Source organism: Lithobates pipiens, unplaced genomic scaffold, assembly GCF_037356315.1.
Source record: "Lithobates pipiens isolate NorthernLeopardFrog02 unplaced genomic scaffold, aLitPip1_a1.2 Scaffold_27, whole genome shotgun sequence".
In the NCBI taxonomy this organism is placed as follows: Eukaryota; Metazoa; Chordata; class Amphibia; order Anura; family Ranidae; genus Lithobates; species Lithobates pipiens.
The window spans coordinates 58120093-58147747 of NW_027507788.1; the positions used below are offsets into that span (position 1 = coordinate 58120093).

Genomic DNA, 27655 nt, shown 5'->3' on the forward strand with positions numbered 1-27655 from the left:
ATGTTTGGGTCAATAATGTCACATTCATACAGCATGTAATACAGCATTTATTGATAGTTTTTATGATGTGACACTATGATGTGATAGTTTTTGACTATTTGACAAGTGCAAAAAAAAAAAAAAGCTCTTTATCCAGTGAGAAATCTTGTGAGCTGATAACTTCCTGTACTCTCTGCCCCGGGACTCTTATCAGTTAGCATTGTTACCTGCCATCTCCTTTGGGTTCACACTATTGCGATGTCAGACATCACATATGATTCACACCAAATTGGTGTGCAGATCACATGCGATGTCTGTGCAATGCGAATTCAGCCATACAGATTGTATGGCTGAATTTGCATCGCATTTGGACCAAAATGGTGCAGGGCCATTTTTGGTTGGCACTGCAATAGGATCGCATGGGCGCTCACACCTATGCGATCTAATTCCTGCATCATTTCACAGTTCGCACTGTGATTTGCGAACCGATCTGGGGCGTGTCATTAACTTTGCATTGACACTCGCAGCGGTTCACATAGACCAGTGTGAACTGCCTGCGAGAGACATGCGATGCGTGAAACCGCATTGGAATTGCGATGGTTCCCACTTTGCATATGTGTGAACCTAGCCTAAAACTACAAATTACTGCACAGTGATATTATTAGTCTTAACACACTCCCTGCCTTTGTTTCTCAGTATGGTTGTCACCCTAGGACAGGAAGTGTGTTAATGGCAGGATTAACAGGAAAAACATTTGAAAAAACATTGTGAAAAAATAAATAAATAACACAGCCACCAGCTTATAACAAACCATGTATTTAAACAATGTTTCTGCATTACTATGCTTTTTTTTTTCAAGTATTTAATTTACTCCTTTATCAATAAATGTATAAACACCATGCACGCTTATCTTTTTTTATATATATGCTTTATTCTATATACGTATATATGCTGTTACATTGTTTCCCTTAAGCCATACATTAAAAGTGAAAACATCAGCTTAAAAAGACAGTGTTTATTTTAATCTTACACTACACATACTTCAGAGGAAAAAGCTATTTCATTGGTTATATATGCTTTTAATACACATTGTTTTTCTTTGTTTGGAGATGTATTAAAGCAACATTTAGCTATCGCTCATGACAACACTCAGTAGGGTACTGTTAATAAGGTTGAGTATTTTTTCCTGGATATTTTTGTTTAGGATCTTTGTTGAATCTTGTACATCATACAGTCCTGTCTCCTTTTTTATGTTTTCTAATCCCTCTATGAGTGTCTTCTTGAGGGTTTCTCCATATAGCAGAACCGTTTCTTTAAACAGTGTAATCTTCTCGCTCATATCAGACAGGCAGGTATTTGTTGTCTTTTTGACGTTACTAATATCTAAATATGTTTTTCCCAGTAATGAACTTTTAAAAAAGCTTACTTGCTCTTTTAGCTGTGATGCTGTGACAAAAATATTGGTCTGCATCTCATCAACAAGTTTTTTTATTTGAAAACACATTAACTTGAATTGTTTTGTCAAGCTTTCCTGCATATCAGCTGCATAGGGAGACAAACGTTTAATCAAAACCAGAGACTGCTGTCTTAACTTCTCACTCACCCTATCATTATATACATTTACATTAACCCTTACCTCTTCAATATTTTCCAGAATTGCACCTTCAAGATTTTGTAAGTTCAGAGCCAATGACATCTGCATACTATCAATATTTGTTATCAACTGTGTGTTCAAGTCCACCGTTATACTTTCCAGCTTCTGGCTAACTGCAAGGGTATGTTTTTCTACTTTAGCTTGTAAATTCTCAAAATAAAGGGAAAGTTTGAACAAAAGCTCTTCTGAGATCATGCTGAACAACCGGTTGACTTCCAATGTGGATGCTGATAAGGTGGTACGTAGCTGCTCCAGCTCATCTAGCATTGGTTGTTGGGCTTTGTCATAGGTCAATTGTTTGTTGATGCTATCGGCAAAGGTGAAAACTGCTTTCTGTAGTTTTTCTTTGTCAAGACTTTTCATATTCTTCTCCAATAGATCACTAGTGAGTTTAAAAAGAAAGTTTGTTAAATGAGAGTTCCTACTTTTGAGTCTAGAGAAACAGGTTAGCAGGTGAACAGAGGGAATCAGCTTTCATAACTCTGAGCCCTTGTACACACGGTCAGAGATTCCGACGGAATGTGTCCTATCGGACCGTTTTGTCGGATATTCCGACTGTGTGTGGTCTCCATCAGACTGTTTCCTGCGGAATATCCGACGGACCAAGTTTTCCAACTTGCCAGTAAAATTTTCCGACAAAATGCTCCGATCGGACATACTCCAATCATGTGTAGCCTACTCCGACGGACAAAGTGCCACATATGCTCAGATCAAATTCCTAGACCAAAGCTTTTGGCTACTAGCCTGAACGTAGTCCCGTCATAACGAAATAACGTCATCACGTTATGTACAATCGGATTTTCCGACAACTTTGTCCGACCGTGTGTATGCAACATCACTTCCGGACCTCTTCCGGAATTAATCCGTCAGAATTACTCCGACGGATTTGGTTGTCGGAATCTCCGACCGTGTGTACAAGGGCTTAGCAATCCCTTATAATTTCAGTAGTAAATGAGAGCTACAAACAAATCCTGCCTAGCCAAGAGAGCTGAAAGGGGTGATGTGGGAGTCCTAAAGCATATTTCAGCAGTACCTACTTGATTGTTTTTTTGTTGAGGTAGTCATTTATTATGATTGTAAACTTTATCATATCCGGACATCTGGAATATGATTGGATTTTGGTTCTAGTATTTAAAAAAAAAATATTCCAGCAATCGATGTAATTAAAAGTCAGCGCTAAATTATTTAGGGTAGCTTGCAGTAGGTCAGTATACAAAACTCAAAAGTGTAAGCCCCTGTACACACGGTCGGACATTCTGCCAACCAAATCCGTTGGATTTTGTCCGACGGATTTTGTCCAACGGATTGTGTCCGAAACTGTTGCATACACACGGTCGGACCAAGTTGTCGGAAAATCCGATCATTCAGAACGTGATGACGTTATTTCGTTATGACGGGACTACGTTCAGGCTAGTAGCCAATAGCTTTGGTGTAGGAATTTGATCTGAGCATGCATGGCACTTTGTCCGATTGGAATTCTCTACACATGATCGGAGTATGTCCGATCGGACCAGTTTGTCGGAAAATATTTCCAACAAGTTGGAAAATTGGGTCCGACGGATATTCCGACGGAATCAGTCCGATGCATACCACACACAGTCGGATTATCCGACAATACGGTCCGATAGGACACATTCCGACGGATTCTCCAACCGTGTGTACAAGGGCTAACACTAAACAAAAGAGCAGCACCTGAAATGTAAACTATACCCTCCAGTAAGAATATTATATCACAAAAAACAAAATAAAAGTACCATTAGTACCCACTAATTAGAAACACTATACAACTATATCACAAAGCAATCTAATATATGAATAGTAAAAGCAAACAAACAGTTATATAACGGCACAAACGGTTATATAATGTTCTAGGGTCTTTGCTTTATTTTAATAGACAATTTATGCTGTTTCTTTTTTCTTCATTTATAATTACTGTGGTTATGGTCCTCAAGAGGACTGTATGATACTTATGTTCAGGTTTAAGTTTCTGCCTACATTTAAGGCTATCTGGTGCAATTTAATTTTGTGCCGGTGCCAGACCACACAGACGGCGTGTGCCTGATATGGACATGCGTGATCTGGGTCCTGAGGCGGCACCGCCACCCTTCACGGGGTGGCGTGGTCTGGGTCTGGTTCCCGCGTTGGTGTATTGCACTGAAAGGATTTGTGCGCACACAATAGATGTGTTTTTAGGTATATTTTTCATGCTCTTTCTCTTTGTTCCTACCTTTCCTCTCCTCTCTTCTCCCTTTTCCCTCCCCAGCCTCCCTACCAGCCTTGCAGGATGATGGTATACAGTGCGTATCCCCAACGGATCCAATTTACAGAGAACTTAAACTTATGCAGGGGGATGTTGTCTTCCTGCAGGAAACCCACGTCACACACACCACATCAGTTAAACTTTATGCACACCAATACCCTACAAGGTATTACAGCCTTTCTGCTGTCACAAAGGCAGTGGATTCTGGAAGGGAACTTCCTTTATTTTAGAGGATACTCTTGTGAATCCATTTGGTATATTCTTGTTTTTGAAGGGCAGTCTGGGCAATTTACCATGTACCTTAGCCAATTTTTATGCTTTTTATGCCCCAAATCAGGGCCAAGCTAGCTTTCTGGTCACCACTCTGATCAATTTAAGAGACTTTTCTCACGGATGCATTGTTTTGGCAGGGGATTTTAATACCCCCCTAGAACCTTCCTTAGATACCGCCCAAGGTAGGTCTAGCCTTTTCCACAGGCATCTTGCTTTCCTGCGCAAACAACTACATGAAGCTCAACTTTTGGATGTATGGAGGATAATGCATCCGCGAGAAAAGGACTATACGCACTACTCCCATTTTCACAACTCCCACTCACGAATAGAGTACTTTTTCATAAACCATTACCACCTAGAGTTAGTGTCCCATTAATGCATTGAAATTTCAGCAAATTCTGATCACACCCCCATAAGCATGACACTGCACATACCATCCCTACCTATAAAATCCACAAATTGGAAGCTGAATGACTTATTTTGGAGGAAATTGACAAAAAGGAGCTTGGGACTTGACTCTCTCTCTAATTCCAGGAGAACGTTTCCCCAGAAATATCCCCTGGGGTTCTATGGGAAGTCCAAAAGGCTCACATATGTCACAAATTAATAGAACTGGGCTCCAGAAAGAAGAGAGAGAGAACATATTTGCAATCTCAACTCATTAAAGACATAGGTACCCTTGAGAAGAATCATACGTTTTCCAATTCACCCTCAATTTTTCATTCCCTCATGCAGAAAAGAGAAGAATTAAAGGCCCTCTTCCATGAGGAACATACTTCACAGTTTTGCATAGTGTCCCAACAATTTTACAAATGGAGTAATAAGCCGAGTCGTCTTTTAGCCCGCTCTCTGCAACAGAAAAAATCAGCCTCTTACATAGCTAAAATTAAATCACCTTCAGATATTATGCTGTATACAACTAACGAAATTGCAAAGGAATTACGTTCCTTCTACCAACAACTCTATCATGTTAGCAAGGCCACGTCAGATTGGGCAACTAAGGAGACACTTATCCAAGAATACCTCACACAGGCTAAATTGTCGAAGCTCCCCGCTTCTGTATTGGAGGTTCTGGAGGGAGAGTTCACCACCGCTGAGCTAAGAAGTGGCACTTAAATCCATGGCTAATGGTAAAGCACCAGGCACTGATGGTTTAATTGTGGCCTATTACCATGCATTCGTTGACACCTTGCTTCCATACCTAACGTCATATGTCAACTCAATCTCCAGAGGAGGGGGATTTTGTCCGGAAACTCTCCATGCCCACATCAAAATACTTCTGAAGCCCGGAGAAGACCCAAGCCTTTGTGGCAGCTATCGCCCAATTTCCTTACTGAATCTAGATGCAAAATGATATGCTAAAGCAATCGCGGTTAGACTGATGCCCCTAATTCCCCAATGTATTTCCGGGACCAAACAGGATTTATCCCAGGAAGGGAAGCTCGGGATAATTATCTTAGAACGTTATCCTTGATTTCCTACGTGGGCGGGTGCTCCCAGCCCACCCTTCTCCCGTATACTGATGCTGAAAAAGTGTTCGATAGGGTGGACTGGGAGCACCTGATGTCAACGCTGCTACATATCGGAATTGGCCCAAACATGTTAACAAGAATTTCAGCATTATACTAATTACCTTCAGCGTAGTTAAGAATCAATAGTGTATTAAGTGAACCCTTCTCCCTATACAATGGAACCCATCAGGGCTGCCCCCTCTCCCCTATGCTTTTTGCCCTCTCTTTAGAACCCTTCTTAGCAACGGTACGCAGCGACTCCAACATCCATGGTATTAAGAACATCGGAGCATAAATACGTGGCATACGCAGATGATATCCTCTTCTATGTTCAGCAACCTCATATCCCCCTTCCCAACCTTATGTCAGCCTTTATTAAATTTGGAACCCTATCTAATTTTAAAATGAATCTCGCCAAATCGGAAATCTTGAACATATCAATCCCCCATAACACGACCTGTTGAAACCATCTTTCCCCTTTAGTTGGCAACCATACTAATTAAAATATCTAAGAATATACCTCACTCCTAATCCAGCCACCCTGTTCCGTAGGAACTATATCTCATTGTTGAATTCAGTTAGAACAGACTTACAAAAGTGGACCCAGATGGCTCACACTTGGCTAGGACGCATTAGCATTATGAAAATGAATGTATTGCCCAGACTGCTTTCTGTTCCAGATGATTCCTCCTGGATTCTTTAAACTAGTGCAATCCATAATATGCAGGTATGTCTGGACCTGTAAACGCCTCAGAATTGCTTTTAAATCAAACCAAAACATGGAGGAGGTTTAGCGATCCCGGACTTTAAACGCTTTCTTGCTATTGTACTGAACCAGATCCCCGACTGGAAATACCATAAGAACTCTAAACTTTGGGTGCAGTTGGAAATGGACTGAGCAGAGTAGATATATTCCCTTTAATCTGGATACGTAGCAGATTCTGTAGGAGGACCCCAAGAGTTTCGCCACTCACCAAATCATCCCAGGCAATGTGGGACTCGTGTAAAGTGCATAAAATGGCATTACAACTCTCCACTCATGCAATTGACTGGACATGATTACTTCCCACTGGGGAACATCGATCCTAGATTCAGCAATTGGATCTCTGATACACCACTCTTGCTACATCAAGTGACTATGGTCATGGGTATCCTACCTATATCTGCATTAATACCAACACCGATCTCATTTATGAACCAGTGGAAGTACCACCAACTCTCAAAATTTGTTAAATCGCTCCTGAAGCCATTGTGGTCTGAGACAGACCTAAATCCAGTAGAGAGATTAGTTGTTGGGGACCAACCCCCCGATAAACCCATTTCATATTTTTATAAAGCTCTATTGACTCTATCCCCTGTAGCTCAGCAACCATTCCGAGCCAAATGGGAACAAGAGCTCCAAAGTCCATTATCAGACATTCAACGTTCTACAATACGCTAATTATATCATATCTCCTCTGTATCCTCGTAAGCAGTGTAAGTAAATTACGAACTATTGACAAGGTGGCACTACACCCCAGTGGTGTTCCATAAAACTTTCCCGTCTATATAGGATGTTTGCTGGAGGGGATGTGGAGACCAGGGATCTCATGCCCATATCTGGTGGTTGTGTCCTCTCATTAGATCATATTGGTTTACTGTATTACATTGGATCACGGAAATACAGGGTAGTGAGGTTGCCAATGACCCTTGGTTGATATTGTTTAATTGTACGAGTGAACCAATAGGATCATATAAAAAAATCTATCACACCTCACCTCCTGAATGCAGCTAAGGCGCTTATCCCCAAAAATTTTAAACACAATCTGTGCCTAAAATATATATATGCTGAAGCATGGGGGCATACGCCCGCAAAAGTTAGGAGCAAATTGCTCCCCCACCCCTGCTGCCCCCATGCTTCGGCATATATGCTCTTTTTTTTAACTGTGGTGGTGAAATCACCTCCTACAGCGCTGGAGTCATGGCTTTATCTGATCATGTGTGATCTCCATCGGGACACAAAGTTTGAGAGCTGGATCTAAAATTTTCCAACAACAAAATACGATCATTTTGGAACAATCGGATTTTCCGACAACTTTGTGCGACCGTGTGTACGCAAGACAAGTTTGTGGCAAAATCCATTTGAAAAAATCCGATGGATTTTGTCATCGGAAAGTCCGACCGTGAAACAGGGCATAAGACTTACCATACCTGAAAGGCAAATACAAAAAAAAATAGTAAAAAAAAATAAATAAATAATAATAAAAAAAAAAATATATATATATATATATATATATATATATATATATATATATATATATATATATATATATATGTATGTATATATATATATATATATATATATATATATATATATATATGTGCCGAAGCATGGGGGCATTCGCCCGCAAAAGTTAGGAGCAAATCGCTCCTCCACCGCTGCTGCCCCCATGCTTCGGCATATATGCTCTTTTTTTTTAACTGTGGTGGTGAAATCACTTCCTACAGCGCTGGAGTCATGGCTTTATGTATCATGGGAGCAAACAATGTTGCTGTCAAGATAAATAAATCCGCGCTGCAGCTGAATGGTGTACCTGAAAAAAAAAATGGTTAACAATAAAACACAGTAAACAGTAAAGTATAAAAAAATTACATACCTGAAAAGCAAACATGAAACATAATAACAATAAAACAATACAACATTGCAGAATAGAATACAGTAAAAAAGTGTAGAACAATAGAGAGAGAACAATAAAATTACAACTATTTTTGTTTTTTTTTATTTTATATATTTTTTGTGTTTCTTTATTTTTTGTACTTTTTTTTTTTTTACACTTTTTTTTGTAACTGTAACTGTTGTAACTAACGGTTCCAGGTTCGGGTCTCTCAAAATGCGATAGCATCTTGGGAGACCCTGTGAAAGTGTGCCTAGTCTGTGCAACGCTGTACCCTACACTAATACCCATAGTATATGGTCACGTTCAAAACATTCACCAATGCAAAGACCAGGATTGTCAGGGCAGACAGAAGGACTCTGACGATCTCGTCCTGAAGCTCTGTATAGCACAGGAGCGTTCAGCAAAACCAATTAAAATAAATAAACAGACACTTTTTTTGTACCAGCATCTGGCCTTACAGGCAACTAGGTACAGCGCCAACAACTGCTCGTTGAGGTCCACCCCTCCCATATTTTTGTTATATTCATGGACACAGAGGGGTTTCTCCACAACACTAGTCACCATAGTAATTTGGCATGTCTTTTCTGCATGAAGGGAGGTAAGAACAAAAACATTTTTATTATCCATCCACTTCACAGCGAGCAAATTATTACACTTGAAGCAGGCTCTCTCCCCCAGTATAAGATGGGAATCTACAAGCCGCTGGGGAACCCCCCCCCCCCGACGATTAGGTCGCACGGTGCCACATGCTCCAATCTGATGATCAAACAAGTGACTAAAAAGTGGTACGCTCGTGTAATAATTGTCCACGTACAAGTGGTACCCCTTTCCGAATAAGGGTGACACCAAGTCCCACACAATCTTGCCAGTGCTCCCTATGTAATCTGGGCAGTTTGGCGGCTCTACGTGGCTCTTTTCCCTTATAAACGATAAAACTACATGTATAGCCTGTGGCCCTGTCACAGAGCTTAAACATCTTGACCCCGTATCTGGCACGCTTGCTGGGAAGATACTGTTTGAAAGACAAGTTGCCAGAAAACGTAATCAGGGACTCATCAATGCAGACAACTTGATGGGGAGTAAACAAGTCTGCAAAACGTTGGTTGAAGTGGTTTACAAAGGGCCGAATTTTGTAGAGCCGATCGTATCCAGGGTCTCCATGAGGACGACAGAGTTCATTGTTGTTGAAATGCATAAACTGCAAGATCTGCTCGTATCATGCCCTGGTCATAGAGGAAGAGAACACGGCATATGGTAAATTGGGTCAACGGACCAATATGACCGGAACGTACTCATTTTAACTATACCCATGTTGAGGGGTAGGCCTAGAAAGATCTTAAATTCGGAAACCGTAATTGGAGGACTGGGGATTAGTGGCAATGTATTGACCAGCATACAAATTGTTTTGGTCCACAATAGATCTATAGAGATCTTCAGTGAAAAACAGTGAATAAAAATCAAGTGACGTAAAATCAACTGTTTCCACCTGAATGCCAGGTTGGCCAGTGAATGGGGGAAGTACGGGTGTTGCAGAAGTGGCAGGTTCCCATTAGGATTGGCGAATGCAGCAGGAAGGGTACTATGGGCTCGACAGGCCTGTCTTTGTCTTCTTGATGGCAGCGGGACACTACTTGTGCTTGCCAACTAACCAGCTTGAACTGCACTTATGGGACTCACCACATCACCACGTGTTACTGCAGTGCTGCTTTGACTATGACCAGGGTGTACTAGGCCTCTGGTGCTTGCCAGTTCACCAGAAGTAAGTAAGTAAGCAGCACTAGTACTTCTCTGCTCCATATGAGAGGCCTGCGGTTCTTTCACCTCAACAGCAGAAGAAGATTGGGGTCTGGTACGCCTGACCTTGGCAGGGACCACAACTCCGTTGTCAGAGCCCTCTGTCATGGAGCCGCTGTCGTCTACAGGTTTGTATTCTGAGCCTGAACCTTACAGATGAGTGACTTCCTCTTCAGTATCTGTCATGCTCAGAAAGGTGTAGGCCTCTTCACTAGTGTACCTTTGATTTGCCATTTTGGGCTCTATTTTAGTGGTACACTAGTGAGACTCACAGGTAAAAAAAGCTCCTGACCGTTAGCGACTGAATCAAACGCTACCAAAAAACTGTAAGTGATCGCAGGGATAAGGCCTGACTCTGCGAATGCTGCAGTTATGTGTGTTGTTTTTTTGTAAGTGACAGTAATCAATCAATACTGCACTTGAGTGGGCTGGGCATAGGGGCAAAATGCAGGTGCTAGCAGGTATCTGAACTGATCCCACTAACACTGTGTTTTTGGGAACCCTAAACTGCTGGGAACGCTAGTATACATCTGATCAGATCAGATATTGATCCGTTCAGATTCTATACCACTAAGGGAGGTGTATGCTGCATGTGTGGGTGTTAGCGGTACTGGCACTAACTTGACGCTGCCTGGGGAGATGCAGACCCTATCTGACCCTAAAACCTAACTGATATCACCCGCCAGGTGATCAGGGAGTTAAATCTTTATTAGGTAATAAACGGCGGGTGCCCTGACACTATAAAAAATGAACTAACTAACCAGCTGTCCCTGATGAAGTCACGTGATCGATGACGATACGCGTAGGATTGGTTTAGGAGGATACCGGAAGTGACGTCCGGGGTACGAACGAGGAGTTCGTTCGTTTTACGCTGTAACTTTGCTCAAATATTGCGTTACTAAATGTGAGTACCCAGGACTATGTCCTTTCTATAATAAAGTTTGTTTGGCATTACTTCACTATTGGAGCTCCTTTCTCTTTTATGGTTATGATCTATGGTCCATGGCTGAGTACCTAGAGGGGATTGCCTGTGGTGCCTGCACCAGCCGATAACATACATTTTAACCGCTGGAACTAATTGCTGTTTACCTTACAGCAGTGAGGTAAGGTACCCACTGCACTCAGTGTGTGAACACCTGTCTTGAGGATTAAAAAGATCACCGGTGGAATTATCCCCTGCTTTCATTCACGGAATTAGCCCGTTATATGGCACAGTGTGGATTCACCTATTGCATGGCTTGATATGGATTGCTTTTACTGTTAAAAATAGAGACACTCTAAGAACTCCTTTTTCGGACTGTGCTCTTTATTCTATTAATATATATATTTTTCCAATTATTTGTTTCACTGGATGCACTTTATAGATTGAGACACATTTTGGATCTTTTTGCATTTTTTATTTATTATCACTGGTTGAACCCTATTTGTAATTTTAGTATTTATTTATTTTGTTCTACTTGCACTTTATTGGGAATATTTTTATTACCCTGATTTGGAATATTTAACCGGTCACATTACACTGGTTTGTATAGTGTTTATTGGCACTGATACACTTTAAAATAGGTCGCACACCTTGAAGAAATTGATTTTAAACAGTCACATATAGCTAATTCTGTATTTTGCATGGTATTATTTATTATTTATCACTATCTATGTATTTATTGAATTAATTTAGTATTTCTTGTGGAGCGCAACACTATCTTTCTATTTATTATCACATTTGAGGGGAGGGTTTGCACCCCTGCCGGTGTTTTGCTGCAACCATATTAGTTTTCTAGTCTATTCATTGTAGCGCGAGGATAACCAATAATTATTAACTAACCAGCGTCACCTTTTACCGGTATACGGTGATCCCTGGTGAAAGGGTTAACTAGGGGGCAATCAGGGGGTTAAAACCTTTATTAGGTAGTATATGGGCATACCAGACACTATAAAAAGCTGACGGCGAACTGAAAAACGTACCTCTCTACCGAGCGTTACCTGTGACACTAATACGGCGATCAGAAAAAAGATTGCTTAGTCACACTGGCGACAGGGGGTGATCAAGGGGTTAAACCTTTATTAGGGGGGGTTAGGGGGTACCCTGGACCTAAAGGGGCCTACCACTAACTGCCCTACCACTTATAACAGTCACAAATGACACCAATGGAGTAATCAGTAGAAAAAAAATGGTATTGGTGTCACTGTGACAGGGGTTGCAGGGGGGTGATCTGGGGATGGGGGGTTGATTGGGGGGTGATTAGTGTGTCTGCGTGTTCTACTGTAAGTGTAGTGTTGGTGCAAACTCACTTGGATGTCTTTTCTCTGCAGAAGCCGATACGAGAAGGCTTCACGAGGAGCCATGACATCACTTCCTCTGCTTCTGTTTACATCACAGAAGCAGAAGAAGCATTCCACTCGCCAGGAGCGATCGCGAGGGGGTGGCCATGAATCAGTGGCCTCCCCCTCAGCATGGATCGCTCCTGCAGCGATGCCAACCGCCTTGGGCACCAGGGGGCATGATGCACCCCACGCCCATGGGAGGCGAGTAACGTACCCATACGTTACTCTGCCTGCCCGTGCCATTCTGCCGCAGTATATCAAGCTGTACACTCACTACTTTACATTGTAGCTAAGTGTATTTTCTTCAATGTTGTTACATGAAAATATATAACAAAATATTTACAAAAATGTGAGGGGTGTACTCACTTTTGTGAGATACTGTATCTGTTTCACACACTTGTTTAATCACCAGACAGAGCTCCTCCTCTTATCTCCCATACAGCACTAAACAGGCGATTTGACTGTCTCCAGTGGTGAGAGGTGGTACTACCAGGCATCTTCTGTGCAATAATGGAGCTGGATGACTATGCATAAGGGGGTGTAATCCCTTTGATACAAATATGCTGTTTGCTGCTTACTTTTGGCAGCTTCGGAGTCGGTGAGTGCAGCAGTGGTATTGGTCACAAGTGGTGTTGTGGATGCTTTCAAGTGTAGCGGCGGGCTCCTGAAGAGCACGCGCTATGTTTTACAAAGTTAAATCTTTACACAAACTACAGTTTGGTTTGGGTCTATTTGCCTAAATTTGACTTCTGTGTCAATCTAACTGGGCCGTGAGATGTTCAGCCTGGCCACAGGGGGGCACTGTCTCTGGTGGCAGGCATGGAACTATGGTCTGGTCAGGCGCTTAAGTTACTCTCTTTCGGAGTCAGGCCAGTGGGAGTGGCCCTCTCGCTGTGCCCTCTGGGCGAGGGTATTTAAGATGCGGACGTCACTTGGTTCGGGGTTCCGGTCCAGTATGCTGTGCTGATTACATGGTCCAGGTCCTCCTGACCAGCCCCCAGGAAGGCTTTAGCCTGGGGTGCGGATCCACCCAACTTTAATGCCTCGGGACTGGCTAGCCCAAGGGAACTAAGGAAGGATTCCAAGGTGGATGGGTGCTGTCTCTGGTTTGGTAGAGGCCCATTGAACTTCGAGCATTCCAGGGGAGGACTCTTTAGAAGAATACCATGTGTGAGTTTGGTTTTCTTAACAAGAGCCTGGAAGGGCTGAAGTAACCAAGAGAATCCGGTCTTGTGGATATCGCCATTATTTCGATGTTTGTTCCTGAGTAAGCACCTTGTTGGCTGCTAGGCCTTGTGAGGGAGGGACTGTCCAACCTGAGTGTTCATCCAGCTGCGAATGGCTATTCTCTGGATGCAGTCAAAGTAAGCAAGTTCCTTAACGTTTATAGACTTTGACATTGAGAGTACTTGAATTCCTTCCCAACCCTCTGATCCCAAGTTGAAAGACTGTTCAATGGTTAAAGTTTGCAAATAAAATCTATTCAACTGGATCTATTGCCAGTTTCAAGTTACTGGGTCATCTAGCACGGGACATCCCCTAGACGTGCAACAAGGAGAAGCGGAAGGTAACGCTAAGCCCAAAAATAACCAGCAGCTCCTTCGGGGGTTAGTGCTACACAAGTGTTTGCTTTCACTTGCACTATTCATATATTGGATTTCTTTGTGATATAGTGTTTCTAATTGCAGGACACTAAATGTAATTTTGAGTTTTTTTTTATTTTTTTATAATTTTCTTACTGAAGGAATAGTTTACATTTCAGGCACTGCACTTTTGCTTAGTGTTAAAACTATTCCTGGCTTTGGTAAATCCACTTTTATGATGGCTATTTGCAGGCTCTGATTTACAACACCCATTTACGATCAGAATACCGTACATTAGAACCTCTGCTAGAGGTATATGAAATGGCAATTGATGGGGCTTAATTAGAAGTTTACTTAGGTTTTGTAGATCCATCCTAAGAACTGTTTATTTAACATTATCTGCTTAAGCTGATTGTTTTAGGTGATGGAGATTATATGAAACGTGTCGGCTCTCTGCCAGGCTCTACAGCTACAAGATTTAAATTCATTAGTTTTGTTGCTGACTTGGAAATTTTGGAGAGATAACAATGACATATATATATGGGCTCCATACAAATGACCATTCTCTTCAGTCTGATTGAAATTCACCTAACCTCACTATTATCACAGCATTTACTTAACATTAAAAATTATATCTGATGCAAGTGCCACTTTAAGGTATTCTAGCCTGTAGAATAATACTGTAAAAATCACCTTTTGACAATAAGTTCCTTGTTCTCTTCCCTTGCCCTAACCTGTCAGAGTTATTTGGTGCCCCCCAAAACATCAATGAAGAGTTTTCCAGCAAAGTGATCATTCATCAGTGGAGCACCGATGGGGGGAGATAAACTTCTTATGGAGAATCTTCACGGTGTATAATCACAGACACTGGGGTTGATTTAGTAAAGGAACAGAGACTGTTCACTTAGCAGAATGTATGTTCACAGAGTTTAGTAAATAACATGAAGCTGTGTTCACTTTAATCAACCATTTATTTGCTATCAAAAATCCTGTTTAATTACTTTTGCAAATGATTGAATATTCAGCATGAGCATCATCTTTTCTTTTAATTGTATTTTTCTGTTCAAAGTGAACTGCCTCTATTCCTTTAGTAAATCAATTCCACAATATTTTTACATACATTATTTGTTGTGACCAGTTTATTTTCATTAGGTTAACTGTTCCCACTACAGTTGAAGGTTATTTTACCCAGTTTCTGCTCTAACGTCTAAGCTTGGTTAGAAGGAGTATTAAATTAAATTGTGTATATTCCTCTAAAGGAATATATATATATATATATATATATATATATATATATATATATATATATATATATATATATATATATATATGGGCTATTGTTTGTTTAGCTACAATATAGTAAGGGTATAAATAAATGATTGATTGCAAAGAATATCTTAACTTTTTTTTTTTTTAAAAGGGCTCTACTCGCTCCATGTGGAACTCAAAAGTTTATTTTTCTAAAAACAAGGAAAAATGCATAGGCAGCCAGGATAGCTCCATTTGTGTGAAATTGTGCTAAATAAGTTTAAATTCACTATCACAGAACTAGTAAATGGCTGCAAGTCCAGAAACCATTATTTCCAGCAAAAGCTGGAAAAAAAAGCTACAGGTACTTTGCTTTGTGACAAATTCTCTTTGATGGTTTAGAGAAAAGCTCAAAGAAATGGCACCAGCTTACCTCACTTGGTTGCTGAAGTCAGACACCAAGGCGCTGTTCTTGGTAGCCGTGATCACTTTTGCAGCGTAGTCCAGGAATGCACTTGCCAAATTTTTACTGGTAGCTTCGGCCTTTGAGCCTAAGATGAAGAGTGATTATTATTACAAATAAAGAAAACATTTTCTAAATAGCCTCCTTGCACTGTACTGACATTTGATTAATTGCCTTAAGTTACCATAAAATTGTCACTGAGACAGGAAGTGAATGAAAATCTCCATTGGTTGCACACATAGGTGTGCGCAGCCTATTGCATTAGGGTGTGCACCCCAAAGCTCAAATACACATGCGTGTATGTGTGTATGTGTGTGTGTGTGTGTGTATGTGTATGTATATATATATATATATATATATATATATATATATATATATATATATATATAATATATATATATATATATATATATATATGTATGTGTGTATATATATATATATATATATATATATATATACACTCTAATGGCAGAACCAGTGCAGTGAAAGAGAAGTATGGTAGCACTCAATAGATGGCAAAACTGGTCAGAAGGAAATATGTCCCATCTCACCACCAGCACAGAGAGCAATAATGCTAATGCGTACAGGGTTATTAAGGTGTGCCCAGTTACACCCAGCACACCCCCTGTCTATGGTTGCACAAAATGCAATAGAACCTCTGTTAGCTTTTTATTACTTCCTCTGCTAATACATTTTCTGAACTTATCTTTATTCATTCTTTTTAACTGCCATTCATACACAGTACAACACTTTCAGGAGAGAAGCAAGCAATGCAGTTTTTAATAAGGTTTTTATTTTACATTAAAGTGTACTTCAGGTCAAAAAGATCTCTTTATTTAAGTTTTTGTAAGGGTAGCAAACTGTTGTATTTTTATCATTTTGTTTGGCCCTGTTAGAGATTTTACCTTACTTCCTGTTGCTGTGGCAACTTTAAAAGCGAGGGATAAAAAACAAAAATTCTCCTAATCTCCCATCTCTTTCATAATGATATTTATGTGGAGCCCTAGCAATCCTGTAGAGCAGCCTTTCTCAGCCTTTTTAACATGGCTAAACCTTTAAATTACTGTCCAGGCTCAAGGAACTCTTGTTAATAATACTATATCAAAAGTTCCAGTTCCAGTTAAAACCAACAGCCAGTACTCCATACTCCTACTACTTGACCTCTCTGCTGCCTTTGATACTGTTGACCACCCGCTCCTCCTCAATAAACTACATTCCCTTGGCCTCCGAGATTCTGCGCTTTCCTGGTTCTCTGCCTATCTATCACAGCGCTCCTTCAGTGTCACCTACAACTCTGTATCCTCCTCTCTATTGCCCCTTTCTGTGGGGGTCCCCCAAGGCTCTGTTCTTGGACCCCTTCTCTTCTCTATTTATACCTCCTCCCTTGGTCACCTGATAACCGCCCATGGCTTCCAATACCACTTATATGCAGATGACACCCAAATCTGTCTACTCCTCACCTCACTCCTTCAGTCTCCTCTCGCATTACTAACCTGCTAACTGACATATCAGCATGGATGTCACACCATTTCCTTAAACGAAACCTCTCTAAAACTGAGCTATTAATAATAATTAATAATCCCCCCTGCACATGCCCCCCTCCGTGACTTTTCCATCAAAATCAACAATGCAACCATCAGGCCCTCCCCTCACGCCAGGGTACTATCATGTCATTTCAGCCCCAAGTCCAATCATTGTCAAAAGTTTGTAGATTTCACCTCCGAAACATCTCTAAAATTCGCCCCTTTTTAACAAATAAAACTACCAAGATCCTCATTCACTCCCTTGTTATCTCTCGCCTTGACTATTGCAACTCCCTTCTCATTGGCCTGCCTCTCCATAGGCTATCTCCTCTTCAGTCTATCATGAATGCTGCTGCCAGACTTATCCACCTTACCAACCACTCAGTGTCTGCCAACCCTCTCCTCCAATCCATACACTGGCTCCCAGTCACCCAGCGAATTAAGTTCAAAATACTAACCACAACATACAAAGCCATTCACAACTCTGCCCCGAGCTACATCACCAATCTTGTCTCCAAATATCACCCAAACCGTCCCCTCCGTTCTTCTCAAGACCTCCTACTCTCAAGCTTTCTCGTCTCCTCCTCCCACACTCGTCTCCAGGATTTCTCCAGAGCCTCTCCAATCCTCAGGAACTCGCTACCTCCACCGGTCCGGCTATCCCCTACTCTTGCTACCTTTAGACGATCCCTGAAAACTCATCTATTCAGGGAAGCCTATCACGTCTCAAACTAATCTCCTCCTACCACTTCCATAAACTCATTCCCAACAGTTATAACCTTCTGTACCACCTGCCCCACCCTTTTAGATTGTAAGCTCTTCTGAGCAGGGTCCTCTTAATCCTCTTGTATTTAATTGTATTGTAACTGTATTGTCTCCCTTTTATATTGTAAAGCGCTGCGTAAATTGCTGGCGCTATATAAATCCTGAATAATAATAATAATAATAAGTTCACAATACATTAGTTTGATGGTCACTTAGAAGACTGTTCCTTACATTTGTTGTCATTGGGAAGATTCCCCCCTTACAGACAGCTAAAAAGATCATTATTGATAGTTGTTAAGAGGCAGAAGATGCTCATTGCTCATGGAACACCTAACAACTCCTGGAGAAACCTTAGGGTTCCACAGAACCCTGTTTGCGAAAGGCCGTGTTAGAGGTTGCTATGGGTTCCTTGAGGCGTTGAGGAGTGAACAATGGTGGACTGACTTACCACCTGATAGTGCCTACAATTATACTAACCTATGGCTGATGCTACATCTGTCCCCCGCCGCCTCTGCACTGAGAACTGAGCCATCTAACGCCATGGATGGCTCGGTTCTCTCGGCTCCCCGAGCAGAGTGCAACCCTCCTGCCCTGTTCCTGTACGCTCATTGGAGCGCTGATCTGTCGAGAAGAGGGGAGCGGCCATCTCAATGGGTCATTGAGAGGCTGAGACGGCCATCAGTCTGGCGGATCCAGACTCCATTGTCGTGATGACGCAGTGCCTGGACGGATTCCAGTGACGTCAGCAGAGAGCGGACTTCAGAGCACTCTCTGCTGAAAACGGGTCACAGGAGTACAAAACGAATTGCGCTCCTGTAAACCCTTAGGAGAACCCCAGCCAAACAAGCTCAGGATGGACTTCTCCTTTAAGGACTATGTCACTCAGCAGGGCCGGTATTTTGGGACCAGTGGAGCCTATCCTCTTTTCCCTTAGATCAGTAACAATCGATGATCTTTTTAGCTGTCCCTAAGACTGATGTGTGTTGCTGTTGGAGAGTTTCCCTCACTTCCTGGTAAAACATTGTCAGCAGGGCAGGAAGCAATGGCGGCTGGTGCTCTATTTTTTGGGGGGGGGGGGTGGCAAACAAACCACCCAATCCCCTCCCCCATTTGTTCGATCGGTCAGTCAAATCCAAAACCCCTCTGCCGCTTGGTCGATCAGTCAGTCAAAACCCCCCACCCCCTGCGCTCACCGTCTGTCCGCTCATCAGCCCCACACTTACTTCCCCCTGCATCTCCTCCTCAGCGCCTTCCCCTCTGTTCCCGGTCAATACAATCGCTTCTCCTCTCGACCAATCCCGCTTCCTGGTCGGGTGGAGAAGCAGCAAGATATTTATTCGCTATTGTCACACAACTGGGTGGGCTCAGGGCGCAGGGCTCATCTTTTTTTTTTTTTAAGCCAATTGGAGCCTCAGGCTCTAATTACATGCTTAAAAAAAACAAAAAAAAATGAAATACATGTGTCCGGCGCCCTGCATGTAGATTAGAGGTAGGGCGCATGGATTAGAGCGGCCACACTGGCCACTAGCAGGAGTTACATCCCTAACTAGTTCTAAGCTAGGGATGAGCTTCGTGTTCGAGTCGAACATACGTTCGACTCGAACATCGGCTGTTCGCCCGTTCGGCGAATTCCGAACGTTATGGGCCGTTCGCGCCAAATTCGTGTGGCGCTCACGGCCCACAATGCACTGCGTCATCGCAGTGCATTGCTGGCTCATGATTGGCCAAGCATGCACTGTGACCCCGCATGCTTGGCCAATCACAGCGCCAGCAGTGAGGAGAGCCATGATTGGCCACAGGCAGGATGCCTGTGGCTAATCATAGCTCAGGCTGTGTAGTACACGCCCCACACTATATAAAGCCGCCAGCGCGGCGGGCTTGTGTAGTGTGTTGGTGTCTGAAGCAGTTAGTGGGTGTTCTGTGTACCTTCAACACAGTATACACCGATCGTTATCGGCCGATTTTCGATCTTGCTCTTCTGTAGTGGTTGTTGTCTGCGTGCCCTGACCGCAGTATACACCGTTATATTCACCTCACCTATATAGCTAGTGATCTATCTTTTATAATAGAGCTTGCAGTCAGTGGTGTTAGGAGCTTGTGTGTGCTGTCTGCGTGCTCTGTACCCAGTACACACCGCTACATCCACCTACATAGCTCTTCTCTATTTGAGCCCACTTGCCATCTGCAGGAGTTATTGGAAGTTGTGTGTGCCTCCAGCACAGCACAGTATACATCTGTATATACCCTTTTATCTCTGGTGTTCTATAATAAAGGCATCTGCAGGAGTTAGTGGGTGTTTTGTGCCTCCAGCACAATATACACCTGTATCTACCCTTTATTGCTGTTCTCTAATAGAGCCATCTGCAGGGCTTAGTGGGTGTTGTGTGACTCCATTACAGTATACCCCTTTATCTCTGGTGTTCTATAATAAAGGCATCTGCAGGAGTTAGTGGGTGTTGTGTGCCTCCAGCACAATATACACCTGTATCTACCCTTTATTGCTGGTCTCTTATAGAGCCATCTGCAGGGCTTAGTGGGTGTTGTGTGACTCCATTACAGTATACCCCTTTATCTCTGGTGTTCTATAATAAAGGCATCTGCAGGAGTTAGTGGGTGTTGTGTGCCTTCAGCACAATATACACTACCCAACTGCTGTTTTACCCAACTCCCTTCAGGCCATTACCATGTCTGGAAAGCCAGCAAGGAGAGGCAGACAGGCGCGAGCCGATAAAAGAGGGCAAGTAGGCTCTGTGTCTAGAGACAACAGTGCTGGTCGTGGGCGCGGTGCATTGTCATCAGCACGTGGCCATGGGACACGCTTGTCCTTCTTTTCGGCAGCTGGACATGTTGAACCGCAACATGCCAACGACTTGGTAGAGTGGATGACCAAGCCCTCTTCATCCTCCTCATCCTCTCTCACCCAGTCTTAGGGTACTAGCAAAGCAGCTGCCAACGCATCGTCTTCCCTCGTCTCAATGTCATCATCAGTGACTCCTTCCCTAGACCCACCACGTCCTCCTGAGGAGTCTCCTGAACTCTTTGAGCACAGTGTTGGGTACATGCTCCAGGAGGATGCCCAGTGTTTTGTAGGCTCTGATGATGACACTCAGCTAGAGGAAGGCAGTAGCGTGAATGCAGAGAGAGGGGATGCTCAAGAAGGACAGCAATCTGGCAGTCATGTTCCACAAGCTGCAGCATATTGCCAGGTTTGCTACAGCGATGAAGAGGGAGGGGATGATGAGGGCACTGACTCCACGTGGGTGCCTGGTAGGAGAGAGGAGGAGGAGGAGGAGGCACATGTCCAACAAGGCAGGATGCCCTCCAGGGGCCAGCTTAGGGGCAGCACACCGACTAAATCACACCGCAGAGCTCTGCCTGTGCAGGGCGCTGCCTCTGCGCGTTATTCTAAAAGTTCTTTGGTGTGGGCCTTTTTTGAGACAAGTGCATCAGATCGCACCGCTGCTATTTGCAACATATGTCTCAAGCGTATCTCGCGTGGCCAAAACATCAGCCTCTTGGGCACCACATGCTTGACCAGACATATGTTGACCTGCCATGTAGCTCGTTGGCAAGCGTACCTCAAAGACCCACACCAAAGAACAAAGCGGACCTCTCCTTGCTCCTCATCAGCTGGCATCTCCAACCCCACTAGACCTTCAGTCCTTTCTGAAACCTGCTCTGAGAGGAATGAAGGTGTAGAATTAGGTGTGTCACAGCCAAGTGCTTCCGGGCACTCTGCTAGCAGTACACCCACGTCCGATTATAGCAGGCAAATGTCCCTGCCCCAGCTGCTGGACCGGCGAAAGAAGTTCACTCCCAGCCATCCACATGCCCAGCGGTTGAATGCTAGCTTGGCTAAATTGCTAGCACTTCAACTGCTGCCTTTTCAGTTGGTAGACTCGGCCCCCTTCCGTGAGTTTATACAATGTGCGGTTCCTCAGTGGCAGGTCCCCAAACGCCACTTTTTCTCACGGAAGGCGATTCCGGCTCTCTACCGGCATGTGGAAGGCAATGTCCTTGCCTCGCTGGACAGGGCGGTCAGCGGTAAGGTGCATATTACCGCTGACTCATGGTCCAGCAGGCATGGACAGGGACATTACCTGTCTTTCACGGCCCATTGGGTCTCTCTTCTGGCAGCTGGGAAGGATGCAGGACAAGGTGCAGTAGTGTTGGAGGTTGTTCCGCCACCACGCCTCCAAAATGCTACTATTGGTTGTGACACACCTCTCTCCTCCACCCCCTCCTCTTCTTCTTCCTCCATGGCCTCTTCCAGTGCTCTGTCCTCGGAACCAGCGATGCTCCGTAGGCGTTCCAGGGGCTACGCAAGTACGCAGGCAAAACAATGCCATGCCGTGCTTGCGCTGGTTTGTTTGGGGGACAGGAGCCACACTGGGGCGGATGTTTTGTCAGCTCTGCAGGGGCAGGCCGAGAGGTGGTTGACGCCACGCCAGCTTAAGCCAGGAATGGTGGTTTGCGACAATGGCACCAACCTCCTCTCCGCCCTCCAACAGGGACAACTGACCCATGTGCCCTGTGTAGCTCACGTCCTTAACCTGGTGGTGCAGTGGTTCTTGGGCAGGTACCCCGGCTTACAGGATGTCCTGAAGCAGGCCAGGAAAGTCTGTGTGCATTTCCGCCGATCATTTAATGCCTGTGCTCGGCTGGCTGAGCTCCAAAAGGAGTTGAACCTGCCCAAGAACCGCCTTATATGTGACATGCCCACCAGGGTGAACTTAACGTTGGCCATACTGCAGCGGCTGCACACGCAGCAGAGGGCCATCAATGAGTACCTGTGCGACTACGGCACCAGGACTGGGTCAGGGGAGCTCGTTTTTTTCTCACCACGCCAGTGGGGCATGATCAGGGATGCATGCACTGTCCTGTCACCGTTTGAGGAGGCCACAAGGATGGTGAGCAGTGACAGTGCATGCATCAGTGACACTGTACCTCTTGTCCACCTCTTGGAGCATACGCTGCATGTAATAATGGACAGGGCACTTGAGGCAGAACAGAGGCAGGAAGAGGAGGACTTCCTTGCCTCTCAAGGCCCCCTTTATCCAGACAGTGTTCCTGCTGTGCCACCCATCACACAGGAAGAGGATGAGGAGGAGGAAGAGGAGGAGGAGGATGATTGTGTCAGCATGGAGGTGGAGGCTGGCACTCAGCATCAGCAGCAGCAGTCTTGTAGGGATGATTTACAGTCCCAAGAAACACGTGGACTTGTACGTGGCTGGGAGGAGGTAGCTGCAGATCATGTTGTCATTAGTGACCCAGAGGACTCCGGACCGAATGCCTCAGCTAACCTACGCTGCATGGCCTCCCTGATCCTGCAAAGCCTGCGGAAGGATCCTCGTATTCTTCGGATCAAGGAGAGGGACCATTACTGGCTGGCCACTCTCCTTGATCCACGGTACAAGGGTAAGGTTGCCGACCTTATCTTGCCATCGCAGAGGGAGCAGAGGATGAGACATCTCCGGGAGGCCTTGCAGAAAGGTCTGTGCAACGCGTTCCCAGAGACTGGGAGGTTACAAACTCCTGGTCCTGGACAACGTGTTGCTGAGGCATCGGTCAGAAGGAGCGGTGGAGAAGGTGGCCGTCTGACTGATGCTTTCAGACAATTTTTTAGCCCGCAGCCCCAAGGTATGATCGGTTCCAGCAACCATCGCCAGCGTCTGATTTACATGGTGCAGGAATACCTAGGGGCAAGGTCAGACTTGGACACCTTTCCCACCGAAAATCATCTGGCTTACTGGGTCTTGAGGATGGATCACTGGCCAGAGCTTGCACAGTATGCAATTGAGCTACTGGCCTGTCCTGCATCCAGCGTTCTTTCGGAACGCACCTTCAGTGCTGCTGGTGGCTTTGTTACCGATCACAGGGTGCACCTGTCCACCGAATCAGTTGATCGACTGACCTTCATCAAGATGAATCAGTCTTGGATCACCCACAGCTACCAAGCACCTGAAGCTGATGTAACCGAATAATTTTTTTTTAAATATCACATCCCTTCAAGACTGCCTATGCTGATGCTGAGTGACTGTCCTGTTATGTTGATTGTCTATCCCCTTCCTCCTCCGCTGATATGTTGGAAGAACATTTCTGGTTCTGGGTGATGCCATCAGCCCAATTTTTCTGCCCCTGTTTAACAGGGGCGTTTAAGTACAATTTTTGATGCAATGCTTTGCAGCAGGGCTAATTCCTGCAATAAAACTAGAGTATATGGGAGAGGTTGCAGTGTCATGGCACCAGCACCAGTGCCTAAGGCCCAATTTTTCTGCCCCTGTTTAACAGGGGCGTTTAAGTACAATTTTTGATGCAATGCTTTGCAGCAGGGCTAATTCCTGCAATAAAACTAGAGTATATGGGAGAGGTTGCAGTGTGGTGGCACCAGCACCAGTGCCTAAGGCCCAATTTTTCTGCCCCTGTTTAACAGTGGCGTTTAAGTACAATTTTTGATGCAATGCTTTGCAGCAGGGCTAATTCCTGCAATAAAACTAGAGTATATGGGAGAGGTTGCAGTGTGGTGGCACCAGCACCAGTGCCTAAGGCCCAATTTTTCTGCCCCTGTTTAACAGGGGCGTTTAATTACGATTTTTGATGCAATGCTTTACAGCAGGGCTAATTCCTGCAATAAAACTAGAGTATATGGGAGAGGTTGCAGTGTCGTGACACCAGCACCAGTGCCTAAGGCCCAATTTTTCTGCCCCTGTTTAACAGGGGCGTTTAAGTACAATTCTTGATATAATATTTCACAGGAGGGCCCGTTCCTGTGCCCACCCAGAGTAACTGTGAGGACTTATAGTGTTGTGGCACCAGCACCACAACCACCAAAGGTCAATTTTTCTACCACTGTTCAACAATGGCATGTAATTACAATTCTTGATATAATCGTTCACAGCAGGGCGCTCCAGCGCCCACCAAGAGTCACTTTGAGGGCTTACAATGTTGTGGCAAAACCAACACCTTGTTCCGCCATTTTTGCAGAGCATATAGGGCAGGCCCCTACTTTCAAACATCCAACTTACAAACATCTCCTACTTGCAAACAGCAAGTGAGATGAAAAAAGATGTACGACAAAACAAATTATACAGGGGTGATAACCCTTCCCTATGTTTTCCAAAAAGCTTAAAAATAGTTTTTTTGACTGGAGCTACACTTTAAAAATGTACCAGTTGAAAATTTCAAACAGATTCAACTTAACACAACAAACCTACACAGTCCCTGTCTTGTTTGCACCGCCTGTATACTGCTGTTCTGAGTATATAGGGCCTGGGGGCCACACGCATTTCCTTTTTTTAATATGGGTACTGGGTTCCCCTTAATATGCGTACAAGACCCAAAGGGGCTGGCAATGGGCAGGGAGGGCTACCCATGCCATTGTTCTCAATGATTTTCAACCATATTGCAGGAACCAGATATAACATTAAAACCGAAATGATGTTATTTCCGTTTAATGTCATTTTGTGCAGGGACTGTTCTAAACGCGGGAAACACGTGGCACTTCACAGGCATACTACAGACACCCCCCAGGCACCATATTTAAAGGAATATTTCACTTTTTTTTTCACTTTAATCGTCATTAAAATCAGTGCTCCCGCCAAAACTGCCATTTTTAAAAACATTTTAGGCATTGACCCATGTCCCCTGGGGCAGGAGCCAGGTCCCCAAACCCTTTTTAGGACAGTATCTTGCATATTAGCCGTTAAAATTAGCACTTTTAATTTCGAACGTTCGAGTCCCATAGACTTCAATGGGGTTCTAAAGTTCGTACGAATTTGGGGTCCGTTCGAAAGTTCTGGTGCGAACCGAACCGGGGGGTGTTCGGCTCATCCCTTTTCTAAGCATTCCCCACTTTAGCCAAAACTAAGACAAATGTTTTGGCTGAACTTACATTTTAAAGTGTAATATTGCCAATGAAATACATCAAAAGCAAACACTAATTTAATTAAAAAATGTTAAAGGGTTATTGTTTTTTCTCTAGTGTTTCTTGTATCGCTTGCTTACTGACCTGTGATGGCAAACACAAGTGTGACAGCGATCATTTTCACCAACATCTTCACTGTAAAATCTGCAGAGCAAAACAGGAGTAAATTTAAAAATCATTGTCAGTAGCATGAATATGTATATTATAAAGTTAAAGAGCTGGAAGCCTGGGGACTGCAGGTAATGCTGCAGTGTACTGTATTGCAGTATAACAGGCATTGGCAGACTATGTGGAAACATCATCTTTATCTGGTTACAAAACATTGCTTAACAAGAAAGAAATTCTCCTAAATATTATTACAGAATGTTGCTAATTTTACTTTAATACCAAGCTCTTTATAGAATAGCTATTAGCTGACCTTTACAGTGGATTTGAATAACTAAGGGATCTCCAAACTATGGACCTCCAGTTGTTCAGGAACTATAATTCCCATCATGCCTTGTCATGTCTGTGAATGTCAGAGTTTTACAATGGCTCGTGGGACATGTAGTCCTGCAACAACTGGAGGACCATAGTTTGGAGAGCCCTTAAAGAATAGAGACCGCTCATATCACAAAGTGAATGTTTACTGAGATTTTCTTGTTCTTGCAAAATTCTTTCCAAATGATTGGAAATTCAAAATGATCACGGGTTCACCTTCCAGTATTTGCCCTTATTCACTTTATTAAGTGAACAGCCTCTTCTACTTTAGTAAATCAACTTCACTGTCTATCACTTCTATTGCAGACAAGGAAGCTGAAGAAGAAATCGTAGATAGGTAAATTTACTGCTTGAGTTAAAGCCTTAATAAAACCAAAAATGTAATATAGTTCAGCTTATCAAACCTTAGCTGTGGTGGCTACATCATTCTTATTTTTTAAGCTTTTTTTCCTTTCTGCTTTAACCTTTTGATCTGACCAGTAACATACCTCCTATATTAGGGTGTCTACATTCAGGATGAAGAGGCAACAGAAACACCATTGGACAGGAGCATTGTCAGTCAGGGCAGGCAGGGGGGTGTTGGGTGTTCTAGCAGATTTAGATACACTAACAAATTCAAGCCAAACTCCAGTTCACATTTTTTAAGCAGTAACAGCAACAGTTTTGTTCCTTATGGTATAAAAGTTTTACATTAAAAAAAAAAATTATCATTGTAAGCACCCCTTTCACTGTTAAAAGGTTATCTAACTGCTACATCTGCAGGATAGCTTGTTCTTTAGAAAAACAACAGACTTACTGGCAGAATCACCAGATGAAAATAAAGAAAAGAAAGCCTAAAATGAATACAGCCATTACATGTAAGAATTGGTAAACTACAATATAATTAATGTTTGCTTTTGGGTTTAACACCACTTTAATCACTGCATGGTTTTCCAAACAAGGTCACTATGCACACAAATTGAACTGCTATTATCTAAAATTTCAGTTGTAAGGTAGAAATGTTTGCCATGTAACCACATAATAAATTAATAGCAAATTGAATGTACAACGTAAAAGGTTTCAAACACACCAATACCATCTATTCTGCTGCTCTCACCTTTGCTTTTAGTAATAGGTATGATAACATTTCTTACCTAATATCGCTATTTATCCTTCCAAATAATCTTCCGGTGTGAATATATTGGTGATTTTATATACTGTTAGATATATTAGGCCAGCC

General features: G+C 43.4%; 1 protein-coding gene across 1 annotated transcript; it reads right to left on the minus strand.

Moving 5' to 3' along the window:
* Positions 1–885: 885 nt before the first annotated feature.
* Positions 886–27655, minus strand: LOC143933869 (uncharacterized). Its single transcript, XM_077456964.1, has 4 exons — positions 27570–27655; positions 26041–26100; positions 15715–15832; positions 886–2015 (listed from the first exon to the last, which is right to left on the minus strand). Exons 2-4 carry the CDS (start codon positions 26084–26086, stop codon positions 1106–1108), a joined length of 1074 nt encoding a protein of 357 aa, XP_077313090.1. The 5' UTR covers positions 26087–26100; positions 27570–27655; the 3' UTR covers positions 886–1105.

What these genes read in the sequence shown, in the direction of transcription:
- LOC143933869 (XM_077456964.1), bottom strand. Translation starts at nt 26,086, where the DNA reads ATGTTGGTGAAAATGATCGCTGTCACACTTGTGTTTGCCATCACAG. An exon ending in ACTTGTGTTTGCCATCACAG is followed by an intron (nt 15,833 to 26,040) that starts GTCAGTAAGCAA and finishes TCTTCATCTTAG; the next exon opens with GCTCAAAGGCCGAAGCTACC. An exon ending in GACTTCAGCAACCAAGTGAG is followed by an intron (nt 2,016 to 15,714) that starts GTAAGCTGGTGC and finishes TAAACTCACTAG; the next exon opens with TGATCTATTGGAGAAGAATA.